Below are 14,803 nucleotides of genomic sequence, written 5' to 3' on the forward strand. Positions count from 1 at the left end.
CTGCACTGGATACCCCAGGCTGCAGTGCTCACCCGCGCCAACGCTGAGCGCAAGCTCACAAGCAGTGTCCTCGCTGATGTCCCACCCCAAGTCCAGATAACTCTCCATAGGCAGGATGGTGCTCTCTGATCCCCTAAATGCAGACTAGTGAAATCCCGCCTTCTTTCAGGACTCAGAGTATCAATCGATCAGTAGCATATATTGAGCGCTTATTCTGAGCTGAGCAGTGTACCAGTATGAGACTGATTTCTAAGAGCAGGGAGGAACACTTTTCCTTGGCTGCAGAAACTCAGGCCTAGATGGATGGAGGATGAATGATGGATGGATAGGTCGATGGGGGAGGAGGAGGAGGCTGCAGAACAGAGGAAACCAGTTCATTCCTCTTCTGCCAGAGAGTGATACTTCTGATGCTGGGATGCCTAGTAAGGAAGTAGATGACAGGGGTGAAACCAGTCAGGTTTGCTTCAGACAAAGCCCACTCACCACCCAAGGCAGTGAGGATAGCCTGTGCATAGTCAGAAACCCTCATCCTCCATATGGTTCACACCATATGCAGAAAAGACCAAGGACATCAGGGTAGCTTAGTGGATGGAGCATGGGACTGTAATTCGAAAGACCAGGGTTCTAATCACAGCTCTGCCAACTGGCCTGCTCTGTGACTTGAATCAAGTCCCTTAGACTCTCTGGGCCACACTATAAAATGAAGATAAGATAACCTTCTCTCTCTACTTCTTGGACTCAGCCCCGTGAAGGACAGGGATGGCGTCTGCTCTCATTATCTTTGATTTACCCCAGTGCAGTTTAGCGTTTTGGCTTATAGTAAGTGCTTAATAAATACCCTTAAGAAATATCACTAAGGATTGCAAATGAGAAGCAGGGGAGGAGGGAAAGTGGCTGGACGCTGACCTCCCTCCCACCCTGCTTACCTAAAGCCCAACCCCTCAAAGCCCGGGAGCTGGTGATTCCCTTGCCAAGCGTGGAGAGGGGGCTGAAGAGGCATGTGGAGTTTAGCCATCTGGAATCAGACCAGAGCAGGGGCTCCTGGAGGAAACCTCTGGGATTGGTTTCCTAAACAAGAGGCCCGGATTTGTCACTGCTAAACAAGGCACCTTCTGCAGGCAGCCGGCTCCCCTTCACTCAACAAGCACGCAGCTGTGATCCTTGAACGGGGATCTAGGCCTGCTCCTTGCCCTCCCCATTCCCTTCTGGCTCCATCTTGGGGAAAGGAGGGACTTGCCTGGTGGGCTTTCTGGGTAAGGGGAGGGCAAGGCTCTCCAGTGACCCTGTGGGCAGGGTGCTTCTTTGGCACTGTTTATCCTCGGAGGCTATTTGAATTGTCCTGCCAGGCTTCTGGTGGAAGGATCTAACTAGACTATCTAGTCTAGACTAACTAGCTTATGCTCCCTGTGGGAAGGGAATGTGTCCATTTTTGTAATAGTGTACTCTCCCAAGCACTACTACAGTGCTTTGCACATAGTAATGGCTCAATAAATATGATTGAATGAATATCAGTCCTGTATAGGGATGGTGAGCAGAGGTCATTCTCTCCCTGTTTCTCCCTTCACGCTGGAAATGTTGTGGAGAAGCCTTGTTGTGGGCAGGGAATATGTCTACTCTCTTATACTGTACTCTCTCAAGCACTTAGCGGTACTCTGCAAATAATAAGTGCTCAATAAATACAATCGATTGATTGTCTAGAAGTGAGCCTGGTGAATTGTGTGGCAAGCAGAGCCAGAAGGTAGCCTTTGGAGGGACGAGTGAAAAATCCATTAAAACAACCCATTGCCCTCAGAGGCCCTGCCATACAGCCAGGGACAAGTCTCTGGGCAAACAGCATAGCCTGGGCATCAGAGGACCCGGGTTATAATGTCGGGTCCACCATTTCCCTGCTGGGTGACCTTGAGCATGTCATTTCACTTCTGCTGTAACCTTGAGCAAGTCACTTAACTTCTCTGTGCGTCAGTTATCTCATCTGTAAAATGGCTATTGAGACCGTGAGCCTTACATGGGACAGGGATTTGCTTGTATCCACCCAAGCACTTAATACAGTGCCTGCCACATAGTAAGAACTTAACAAATACCATTATTATTATTATTATTATTTGTGTCTCATTCCCTCATCTGCAAAATGGGATTCAAAACTTGTTCTCCCTCCTACTTAGGCTGCGAACCCCACTTAGGACCTGATTAGCTTCTATCGACCCCAGCACTTAGTACAGTGCTTGGCACATTGAAAGCACTTAAATACCACAGTCATTATTAAGCCCCTTTATAGTGGGTACTGAGAGAAAGTGCCACCAGGTCTCCTGTCCACCTGCCTATCTGTACCCTCCTTCCCAGCTCCACAAATGCCACAAAATGAGAAGGGGGAGACTTTTCTGGGGTGACAATATGAGTCAGACCAGGCTTTGATGAGCTGAGGGGGCTCTCTCTCACCTCAAGGGAAAGAGATTTTCTTCCACTAGACTGTAAGCTCCTTGTGGATAGGGAACAGTGTCTTCCAACTCTACTGTATTATACTTTCCCATGTGCTTAGTACAGTGATCTGCACACAGTAAGTGCTTGATAAATACCCCTGACTGATTGATTAATTGATTGCCTTTTTTACCCCACACCTAAGAAACTTCAGATATTGAGAGGAGAAATCACTGTTCCACCTCTGTCTCTGGCCTGTTGTGTGAATGTGGGTGAGTAGTTTAACTTCTCAGGGCCTCAGTTTACTTATCTGTAAAATATAGCTTAAAATGCCATCCCCACAGGAATGTTGTAAGGACAAAATGATAATAATAATGATGATGGTATTTGTTAAGCACTATGTGCCAAGCACTGTTCGTTCTTAGCACTGGGGTAGATATAAGGTAATCAGTTTGTCCCATGAAGGGTTCACAGTCTTCATCCCCATTTTACAGATGCAGTAACTGAGGCACAGAGAAGTTAAGTGGCTTGCCCAAAGTCACACAGCTGATAAGTGGCAGAGCCAGGATTAGAACACACAACCTCTGACTCCCAATAATAATAATGTTGGTATTTGTTAAGTGCTTACTATGTGCAGAGCACTGTTCTAAGCGCTGGGGTAAACACAGGGGAATCAGGTTGTCCCACGTGGGGCTCACAGTCTTAATCCCCATTTTACAGATGAGGGAACTGAGGCACAGAGAAGTTAAGTGCCTTGCCCACAGTCACACAACTGACAAGTGGCAGAGCTGGGATTCAAACTCATGAGTCCTGACTCCAAAGCCCGTGCTGTTTCCACTGCGCCACGCTGCTTCTCCCAAGCCCATGCTCTTGCCACTGAGCCACGTGAAGGCACTTTGGAAAGCAAGCAAGGTGAGGAGCCAGTGGAATGGGGGAGGAGTTCTGTGGTGGGTGAAGCCTGGCGGATTGGCCCAAGTCGGCCCATCAGGTTCTTCCTACCAGCTCTGGGCCAACCTTCCGGGCACCTGGCGTGTACCGCAGCCTCTGGATCTGGACACGTGGAATCTCTGTTGGTGGGGGTTGTTCAACCTCCTACCTGTGTGGAGGGCTCATGTGGAGGGCGTTCATCTGGGCCTGCAGACTGGTCTCCCCGTTGTTGTGGGCGTAGAGCCTCGTGGGTGTGTTGTGTTGGACAGCCAAACCCAGTCTGCCTTCCGCGGGGCTTCCACCGGCCAATGACCTCCGGCTGAGAGCCGGCCCATTGTCCTAGAAGGAGGGAGAAACCGAGAGGGCGGGGGTGAGGCTGCAGGCGTTGCTAGGATGAAGGGAGTTGGCAGGCCAGGAAAAAGAGTCTGGAGGCTGTCACCTACCCTAACTGCAGCTGAATCTTCCCATCTTTTGCAGCTGAATCTTCCTGTCACCCATCTCTAACTACAGATGAATCTTCCTGTAGCCCACCCTGACTGCAGCTGAATCTCACAGTCACTCATCTCTAGCTGCAGCTGAATCTTCCTGTCACCCACCCTAATGGCAGCTGAATCTTTCTGTCACCCACCGTAACTGCACCTGAGTCTTCTGAACACCCACTCTAATTCCAGCAGAATCTTCCCATCACCCATCTCTAACTGCAGATGAATCTTCCTGTCATCCACCCTAACTGCAGCTGAATCTTGCAGCATGTCTTAGTGGAAAAAACATGGGCTTGGGAGTCAGAGGTCATGGGTTCTAATCCCAGCTCCACCACTCGTCAGCTATGTGACTTTGGGCAAGTCGCCTAACTTCTCTGTGCCTCAGTTTCCTCCTCTGTAAAATGGGGTTTAAGACTGTGAGCCCCACGTGGGACAACCTGATAACCCTGCTTCTACCCCAGCGCTTAGAACAGTGCTCGGCACATAGGAAACGCTTAACAAATACCATCGTTATTATTATTTTCCCATTACCCACCCTAACTGTAGCTGAAACTTGCCATCATCCACCCTAACTTCAGCTGAATCTTCCCATCACCCATTTCTGACTGTAGCTGAATCTTCCCATAACCCTTCTATAACTGTAACCGAATCTTCCAGGGCCCTGGTTCATGTTTCAGTCCAGAGAGACCTCACTCCCCTCTGAATTGCTCTAAGGGCAAAGGGCAGGATCTTGGGATAAATGGAGACAGCTGAAACAATGAATGACTCGCTCAAATTGGGGGCCCAGAGTCTGCTGGCCTGTGACCTTCTGACATAAGGTCAAGGCCTCTGGTCCTGACTTTAGACCTCTGAGATGGCAAGGGTTAAGTGCTGTTCGATTCAGCATTCTAGGTTGAGTCCATGCCCTGGTCCCTCTCCAGCTGAGCCCAACTTTGGAGCTCCCACTGGACCAGGTGCTCTGCCTAAGGCCAAGATGGGATTTCGGCCTCATAGAGATAGTGAACGGCTCCTCTCTGGCCTGGCTTTGGGCTGTGATGGCCTGGCTTCGTAGGTGTGCTCCATTTGAATGAATCATCACTAATTACTTGTGGTATTTGTTAAGCACTTGCTATGTGCCAGACAAGCACTAAGCTCTGGGGCAGATACAAGTAAATCAGGTTGAACACAGTCCCTGTCCCACATGGGGCTCACAGTCTTCATCCCCCTTTTACAGATAAGGGAACTGAGGCACAGACAAGTAAAGTGACTTGCCCTAAGTCACTCAGCGGACAGGTAGTGGAGTCCGAATTAGAACCCAAGTTCTTCTGATTTTCAGGCTCATGCTCTATGCACTAGGTCACGGTGCTGAACGCTTCTCTCAGCCCTACTCCTTTTCCTCCACTGTTGTTCCTCCTCTCTCTCCCCGCTCTAGTCTATTCTTCATTCTGCTGCCCAGCTCATCTTCCTGCAGAAAAGCTCTGGGCATGTCATTCCCCTTCTTAAAAACCTCCAGTGGTTGCCTATAAACCTCCGCACGAAACAAAAACTTCTCACTCTAGGTTTCAAGGCTCTCCATCACCTTGCCCCCTCCTACCTCTCCTCCCTTCTCTCTTTCTACTCCGAACCCCGCACACTCTGCTTCTCTGCCGCCCACCTCCTCACCGTCCCCCGTTCTCGCCTATCCCGCCGACGACCCATGGGCCACGTTCTCCCGCTGTCCTGGAATGCTCTCCCTCCTCACCTCTGCCAAACTAATTCTCTTCCCCTCTTCAAAACCCTACTTAGAGCTCACCTCCTCCAAGAGGCCTTCCCAGACTGAGCTTCCCCGTTTCCCTCTGCTCCTTCTGCTCCCCCTCTACCCCCCCTTCACCTCTCCTCAGCTAAGCCCTCTTTTCCCCCCTTTTCCCCTGCTACTCCCCCTCTCCCTTCCCCTCCCCTCAGCACTGTGCTCATTCGCTCAATTGTATATATTTTCATTACCCTATTTATTTTGTTAATGAGATGTACATCACCTTGATTCTATTTATTGTTACTATTTTAATGAGATGTTCATCACCTTGATTCTATTTATTGCTATTGTTTTTGTCTGTCTCCCCTGATTAGACGGTAAGCCCGTCAATGGGCAGGACTGTCTCTATCTGTTGCCGATTTGTACATTCCAAGTGCTTAGTATAGTGCTCTGCACATAGTAAGCGTTCAATAAATACTATTGAATGAATGAATGAATAAAATGGAGGGCAAAAGTGGCATCTTCAGTGTCAGGTTCAGAGGCGAGCAGCCTGGGGCGGGACCACATCAAAACATCCTGAGCAGGCAAGAGGGGCAAGCACTGGGGGAATGGGCCCAGAAGCTCTTTTCCATCTGCCTCACTGTCCTCCCTGGTTTTGAGAGACTTCTCTCCTCAGAGACAGTAAAGAGACATGGCAGATAAAAAACATCTGCAAAGTTCTCTGTCCATTGTGGCCAACAGAGCCCGCATGGTACGAATCAGTGGGATGTCCCAGTGGGGCCCTGGGAGATCATAACGATGGTATTTATTATGCTCTTACTATGTGCTAAAGCACTGTGCTAAGCGCTGGCATAGATTTAAGATAATCAGTCTGGATGTTGTCCCTGCCCTATGAACAGTTCAGAGCTTAAGAGGGAGGAAGTGTAGGAAACTGAGGAAACTGAGGCCCTGGGAGGATAAATGACTTTTTTTAAAAAAATGAAATTTGTCAAGTACTTACTATGAGACAGGCATTGTATTAAACGCTGGGGTAGATACACGTTAATCAGGTCAAATACAGTCCTGTCCTTCATGGGACTCACAGCCCAGGTAGGAGGGAGACTTATCAGAGGGAGTCAAAGCTGACACATGGGAAGGCGGGGAGAGGTGAATTACTCCAATCTCCGGGATTCACCCTGAATAGTTGGGCGACTACGACCCAGCCCACACACCAAAGCAGCAGACATTTACTGGCAGTAAACAGCCTTTAACAACATGCAGTTAGTCCTTTGGATAATTTTCTTCAGTAACCAACTGGTATAATTATTTAACAAAACAACTACAAGTATTATGAGTTTTTCCTATTTTCCCAACAGTAAATCTCAATTAAGGACATCCAAAGTCTTTTACAATAGACAGTTTGGGAACGAATGACTCCAGGGGAATTATTCAATTCCCAAGCACCGTCTACCTCAACCAAATCGTTACCCAGCCCTCCTCCTTTCTTGTAACCATGCGAGAGAGCCAAGAAGGCTTAGTGGCTTGAACCCCAGAGGCACCTGTGCCAGGGCTCAGGTAGGGTCAGGACCCACAATTCCTGACTTGTAATCAGTTAACTAGAACAAGATCTGGTGCCTCACTTGAAAACATACACTTTGCCACTCAGTTTTAAAGAGACACAAGATGAACAAATTCTCATCACGTGCCAAAGAGCTCTTTGCCAGGCCTCTGGAACTCCGTTTCCTTGTCCTTTGCCACACTGGGATTTTAGAGCCAGTCGGAGATAGACTGTTAGCTCATTTTCAGCAGGGAATGTTTCTGTTTATTCTGGTATTGTACTGTCCCAAGCGCTTAGTACAGCATTTTGTGTACAGTAAGCACTCAATAAATATGATTAAATGGATGAATGAATTCACTGTCCATCTCCTTGGGAACCCTCCCAAGCAAAATTCATTTTTCCACACCCGAAGAGAATTTGGGAAGGCTGTGAAACATGAGGCCACAGTTGGGTCAGACAGCACTGTGAGAAATCGCCGAGCCCCATTTAAGAATCTGTTGCTGAAGCCATCCAGGTCAGATAATGTGCTCTCTGAAACTAGTCCTCACCGATTCAACAGAATATTGTTTCAGGCGATTCTGGGAAGGAAAATGAAACCAACTAAACAAACATTTCTTTGTTTGCTGTGGAGCTGTGGCTAAGCCTGCAGTAGTGGATAAACTGTTTCTCCCTGAAATGGAATGAAATGGAATTCTCTGATCTTAAACGTACTGTTTGGGGTTCAGCTGGGCCCCCTGTTTGGTACTAATAGAGCTCCCGATGCTTTTAAGTCCAGGGTCTGCATTTTCCATGGCTCAGAAATGGGGCCTGTATTCACACAGACCTGGGAGGGGAAAACAGATTGGCCTGGTGGAAAGAGCATGGGTGTGGGAGTCAGGACCTGGGTTCTAATCCTGCCCCTATCACACATCAGCTGTATGACCTTGAATGAATCACAACGTCCCTGTGCCTCAGCTACCTCACTTGCAAAATGGGAATTCAGACTGTGAGCCCCATGAGGGACATGATGGTGCCCAACCTGATTATGTTGACTCTCTCCCAACTCTTAGCACATAATAAGTGCTTAACAAATGCCATTAAAAAAGAACAAAAAACCCCCCCAGTTGTTGTGGAGAAAGGGAAAAAGTGAGTTGCCGCTCAGGGATGGTCCAGGTTCTGCTGATTTCCACGATGATCTATATCATGTCATTCGTTATGTTGCATAGCGACATATTGCCTGTAACATAATGTACATATGTCTGTTTGTTCCAGATTGGCTCTATTCATTCAGTTGTATCCGCTAGTCTTTCAAGCTATCAGAGGCTGCCCCTGTTATCAATGTCCGCTCGTTTCACAGGACTTGAGAAAAAGGACTGCTATTTTCAGCTGTCTTAGAGGAGTAAATCACTCCTGAGTTATACTGAGGAGCTGTACATTCCAGATGGTGGTAGTTCGTTGATTGTCAGGAAATGAGGCTTGCGTATTATCAGTTGATGATTATGATAACCAAGATAGTGATAGTATGACAGTGGTATTCGTTAAGCACTTACTATGTGCCAGGTATTGTATTAAGTGCTGGAATAGATATGAGATAATCAGATTGGACAAAGTCCCTGTCCTTCATGGAGCCCCACGAGGAAGCTCACAATCATAGTTGATATTTTCTATTTTCTGTAATTTCTTTATGTATATTAATGTCTGTCTCCCTCTATAGACTAAGCTCATTTGGGGAAGGGAAAGTGTTTACCAACTCTGTTGTATCATACTCTCCCATCTGCTTAGTACAGTGTTCTGCCACAGTCAACACTAAATAAATACTAATGATTAATTGATTGGCTGATGGCACCCAGCAGGGCTCTATTGCTGGCTTTTTTTTCATGCTTTGGAAGATATCAACCACAAAATCTTCAAGTTGGAAAAGTCTCTTCAGCTAAACGGGTCCTCCCTGAGTTGACAGGTATATTGGGCCTGAGGGCCGGCATGAGGATTTCATCTGTTCTCTTCTCTGGACACCAGGTTCAGGAGATCTGAAGCCATCAGGCTGGAACTAGTCCCTCATGCCTGGCTATTGGACATGGCTTTAGCAATGGTGACTCCTCTCATGGGGGCCATATGGGGGCAGAACAAAAGGGGATGGTCTATACCACCTGCAGTAAGAGGGTTTAGGAAGACCCCTAGAAATCTCAGGCCTGGTCCACTGGTAGCCCCATTCAGTCTCAGCTTGCCACGGATGGTTACAGCTCTAGTCTAACTTGATCAGGACATTCCACTTTGAAAATTTTAGGGTTGCGTCCTATTGTCCATATGGTCTCCGAGTGAGGTCCAGGGACCTGACAGGTATGGTGGCCCCTCCCGCAATACAGTAGCAGAGAAGCAGAGGGGTGGAGGAAGGGGAAGGGGAGGGAGGGCAGGATAGAGAGGAGCAAGGGAGAATGAGGAAGAGGAGAGTGCAAAACCTTATCCTCTGCTTTGGTGGTAGTTAGGTAGTGGCCTCCACAGCTATAATGGCTGCTTCCCAGACCCTACCCGCAGGTTTCTGACGTGGCTCGGAATGTGTGGGCCTGGAGCTGATGTTACCACATGGCCAGGCCAGTAGGACTTGGGCAAACTTTACCCAGTGTGACTGATGCCACGGGGTCCCTAATCCCTCTTTTCTCCATGAGTCTTTGCCAACCAAGAGTTGGTTCCCCTGCAGTTGGGTAGAGAAAGCTGTGGTGACAACCATGACAGCATCATCGAGCCTGTTGTTGGTCCAGTGGAGAGAGCACTAGATCCCACAGACCAGTTGATTGAAATCTGCCAGATAGGACACTGGCTCACTCTCTCAATGAGCCAACTGACAGAGCTTCAATCTCTGCCTGGTGGAGAGGGCATCCTCTGCCCCCGAGATGGAGTCCTGCCTGCCCCAAGTGTATCTTACTGGACTCACAGGTCCTCGCTGCAAAGATGGAGGGTCAGGTGGTATCATTAGAGCTTGGATGGGGACACTGCTGTAGGCCCAGGGGAAAGAGCACCGCTCTGGGAATCAAGATCTGGACCTGGTTCCAGAGGTAGAGGAGTGCCTACTGGAGCCACACCACCGGAAGGGAAGGTTTCCAGTGGGTAGACCACTTAAGGCACTCTGGGAAGTGGACAAGCCCAAGAAGGAATCCTGGAAAAATGACTGGCTAATGTGGGGGCAGTCACCATAGCAGCTATGAAGGCAAACATCTGCTGGGTTCTGGTGATACAGACACTTTGGCCATCCGTGTTTCCTGCATGGAAACGATTTTTAATTCCTAAAATAAGCATTTATGTTAATATGTATATTTTAATTTGTATACTCAATTATTCATTCAGCTATCTCATGTTGACATATTCAGACTACTTGCTTTGTCCTTCTCTCTGCTCCCCATATTAGTGAATTATTTCTGTCTGTCTCCCCCAGTAGATTGTCAGCTCCTTGAGGTCTTTTTGCTTCTGGCATACTTTCCCAAGCACTTAGCACAGTGCCTAGCACTCAACAGACTTTTCTATGTGTAGTTAAGCCCCAGGGGGACTTTGCCTGGTTTGATTATTTTGTCACCAACTCAGAGCTTGGCACATGATAAGCACCTAATGGATAGCATAAATACTCTTCTCTGCATTAATCTATTGGGTAGCACTCCCCAATTCAGCTGGGCCTCGGGCCTCTGATAAATCACCATGGTGACGGCTCAAGTGGCCCAGTCCCCATGAAAATGAAAGATAATTTGAAACAAATGACTAGCTCAAAGTTTAGAGTTTGCAATGTTTATGTGCCAGCTTCCTCCCCATCCCTTTTGGAGCCAATGGCAGGTCTTCTAAGGAGGCAAGCGATCGCTTGTGAAACAACTGCTTCAGGAAAAAAAAGAGATTGTGACATTGTGAATTGAAAAAGGCCACCACAGTCACCCTCTGTCACTTAAAAATTCATAAATATGCCATTGGGGATTTTGTAATTTAAATGATTATGGTATTATGCACTTACTTTGTGCCAAGAACTGATAACAATAATAATAATAATAGTAATTAGAGCATTTGTTAAGCGTTTACTATCTCCCCAACCCCAGTCTGTAAGCCTGTTGTGGGCAGGGAATGTGACTGCTCATTGCTGTTTTGTACTCTCCCAAGAGTTTAGTACAGTGCTGTTTACACAGTAAGTGTAATAGATATATGACTGAATGAATGATGAATGAATGTCAGGCACTGTATTAAACTCTGGGGTGGATACAAGCAAATTGGGTTGGACACAGTCCCTGACCCACATGGGGCTCACAGTCTTAATCCCGATTTTATACACTAGGTAAGTGAGGCACAAATACTTGCCCAAGGCCACACAGCAAGATAAGTAGCAGAGCCGAGATTAGAACCCTTGTTATTCTGACTCACAGACCTGTGTTCTACTAAACCATGCTGCTCCTTTTCAAAGCACTGGGGTAGAATCAAGTGAATCAGGTTAAACATATCCCTGGATTCACACTGGAGTTCATCATCCAAATGAAGAAAATAAAACATACCCATCATAACCATACACAGATACACACACACACACACACACACACACAGTCCCACAACTAAAAACATATTTACATGCACACACACTCTCCTGGGCTCAGAAATGCACACGTGCACACACACACGTACACACAATCATGTAATAAATGCTGCTCTCAGTGCGAGAGGCATGGAGCAAATTAATAGAGACCTGGGAGTCATTTCAGGAGAAGAGGCGGTTTCAGTTTCAGAGGGATAGTGACTCTGGAATAATTGCTCTAAAGGGCCGGAGAGATCTTATAAAGAAAATGAGCAGCTCCTTTTTTTAAAAAATGGTATTTGTTAAATGCTTACTATGTGCCAGGCACAGTACTAAGGACAAACTAGATACAAGATAATCTGGTGGGACACAGTCTGTGTCCTACAAAGGGCTCATGGTCTTAATCTCCATTTTACAGATGAGGTGACTGAGGCCCAGAGAAGTGAAGTGACTTGTCCAAGATCACACAACAGACAAGTAGCAGAGGCAGCATTAGAACCCAGGTCCTTCTGACTCCCACGCCTGTGCTCTATCCACTAGGCCATGATGCTTCTCTACTGCTGGGGGCAGTGGGAGAGTGGGAGGGGCAGCTTCTTCCAAGTTCTCTGTTTCGGTCCTCTTGTCTGCTTTGTTTCTGTCTCCCCACTATGCTTGAGGTTTTCTCCTGTTGGCCACCTGTTGGCCACAGCCTCCTTCAACCCACTGCAGATGCAGTTAAACTATTCACAAAAGAACCTTTACCACCACTCACATCTTCCATCTACATGTTCATTCTTGCCACAATTCTAGCACTATCTCTAGCCCTAACAATCTGAGTTCCACTTCCTATACCTCTTCCCCTCATTGACCTAAACCTAGGACTCCTCCTCGTACTATCAGTATCTGGGCTTTCCGTATACTCAATTCTCTGGTCAGGTTGAGCCTCCAACTCTAAATATGCACTAACAGGAGCCCTGTGAGCCGTAGCCCAAACTATCTCCTATGAAGTAACCCTAGCTATTATCCTCCTCTCAATTATACTAATCAACGGATCATTTACCCTAGCTGCTCTAAGCCTAACCCAAGAGTATATATGACTAATTGTACCAACCTGACCATTAATACTCATATGATTTATTTCAACACTAGCTGAAACTAATCGCGCACCCTTCGACCTTACAGAAGGGGAATCTGAACTAGTTTCTGGTTTTAACGTAGAATACGCAGCAGGACCATTTGCCATATTCTTCCTAGCTGAATACGCTAATATTATTATTATAAATGCCCTCACAGTAATTCTATTTTTTGGCACTTATCATTTTATTTTCTTACCCGAAATATCTACAACTACCTTTATAATTAAAACTATATTATTAACCTCCCTATTCCTATGAATTCGAGCATCCTATCCACGATTCCGTTATGATCAACTCATACATTTATTATGAAAAAATTTTTTACCAATTACACTTGTTACATGTCTTTGATATATTATACTCCCCACCACATTCTCAGGAATTCCACCACAAATATAAAGAAATATGTCTGACAAAAGAGTTACATTGATAGCGTAAATTATAGAGGTTAAAGTCCTCTTATTTCTAGAATAATAGGATTTAAACCTACATCTCAAGCTTCAAAAACTTCTGTGTTCTCAATTACACTATACTCTAGTAAGGTCAGCTAAATAAGCTATCGGGCCCATACCCCGAAAATGTTGGTTTATATCCTTCCCATACTATATTACACCCATAACCGCCCTAATTATACTATTCAGCCTACTCCTTGGAACGACACTCACCCTAACCAGCTCCCACTGACTACTAATGTGGATAGGACTTGAAGTAAGCACCCTTGCCATCATCCCCCTTCTTACTTACACCAATCACCCACGATCCATTGAATCAGCAATTAAATATTTTTTAACACAAGCAACAGCATCCATACTACTCATATTCGCAGCATCACTCAATACTTGAATAACTGGACATTGAACTCTAATACAAATTGACAACACAATCTCATCAGGCATTATAACTTTTGCCCTAGCTATGAAATTAGGCCTAGCCCCATTTCACTATTGAGTCCCCGAAGTTCTACAAGGCTCATCCCTCATGTCAGGAATAATTCTACTAACATGACAAAAACTAGCACCAATCTCAATTATCTACCAAATCTCCCCTACCCTTAACATAGATATTTTGTTGACCCTAGCAATTTCATCAACACTATTAGGAGGATGGAACGGTCTTAACCAAACCCAACTACGAAAAGTCATAGCCTACTCATCAATTGCTCACATAGGTTGAATAGTCCTTATTATTATTTATTTCCCAGTATTAACAACCCTTAACTTAACTCTTTATATTATGTCAACAGTAGCCTTATTCACAGTATTTCACACCACTAATATCACTAAAACCAAACCCCTCTCCCTTATATGAAACAAAGCACCAATCATAACCTTAGCAATCATCCTCCTACTTTTATCACTAGGAGGACTGCCTCCGCTTACAGGATTTGCCCCAAAATGATTAGTAATCCAAGAATTGATTAAACATGACAACATGATTATAGCCACTGTCTTAGCTATCACGGCCCTTCTTAACTTATTCTTCTATATACGAATTATTTGTTCATCAACATTAACAACATTCCCTACTACTAATAATAAATTCCATTGATAGAGTAAATCAACAAAGAATCCTTTATCTCTCCCAACCCTAGTCATTTTATCAACAACTCTTTTGCCCCTCACACCCATATTCATTACATTGAGCTAAAGGTTTAGGTTAATTAGACCAAGAGCCTTCAAAGCTCTAAGTAGGTAATTAGTACCTAACCTTTGCCCCGAAAATTGGAAGTCTCTCTCCCATCTTTTGACTGCAAATCAACTACTTTACTTTAAGCTAAATTCTCCTAGACTAATAGGCCTTGATCCTATAATATTTTAGTTATCAGCTAAACACTTTAACCAGCAAGTCTTAGTCTACTTTTCCCGCCTTAAAAAGGGGAGGCGGGAAAAGCCCCGGCACTTCTGCAGATGCTTTTTCGAATTTGCAATTCAACGTGATTACACTTGGGGGCCTGGCAAAAGGGGAACATTCCCCGTCTTTAGATTTACAGTCTAATGCTTAAACTCAGCCATTTTACCTATGTTCATTAACCGCTGACTATTTTCAACTAATCACAAAGATATCGGAACCTTATATCTCCTATTTGGTGCATGAGCCGGTATAGCC

The 14,803-nt window shown here is 45.9% G+C and overlaps 1 protein-coding gene across 1 annotated transcript in view; it reads right to left on the reverse strand.

Annotated features, from left to right (window-relative positions):
* The window catches only part of PDLIM4 (PDZ and LIM domain 4), a 142,315-nt gene that overhangs the window by 11,198 nt on the left and 116,314 nt on the right, over window positions 1-14,803 (reverse strand). Inside the window, exon 4 of the mRNA XM_029050829.2 lies at window positions 3,512-3,681. Within this exon, the coding sequence (XP_028906662.1) occupies window positions 3,512-3,681 (170 nt within the window). The remainder of the gene's footprint in view (window positions 1-3,511; window positions 3,682-14,803) is intronic.

The sequence above is a fragment of the Ornithorhynchus anatinus genome, chromosome X1 (genome assembly GCF_004115215.2).
Source record: "Ornithorhynchus anatinus isolate Pmale09 chromosome X1, mOrnAna1.pri.v4, whole genome shotgun sequence".
NCBI classification, from domain to species: domain Eukaryota; kingdom Metazoa; phylum Chordata; class Mammalia; order Monotremata; family Ornithorhynchidae; genus Ornithorhynchus; species Ornithorhynchus anatinus.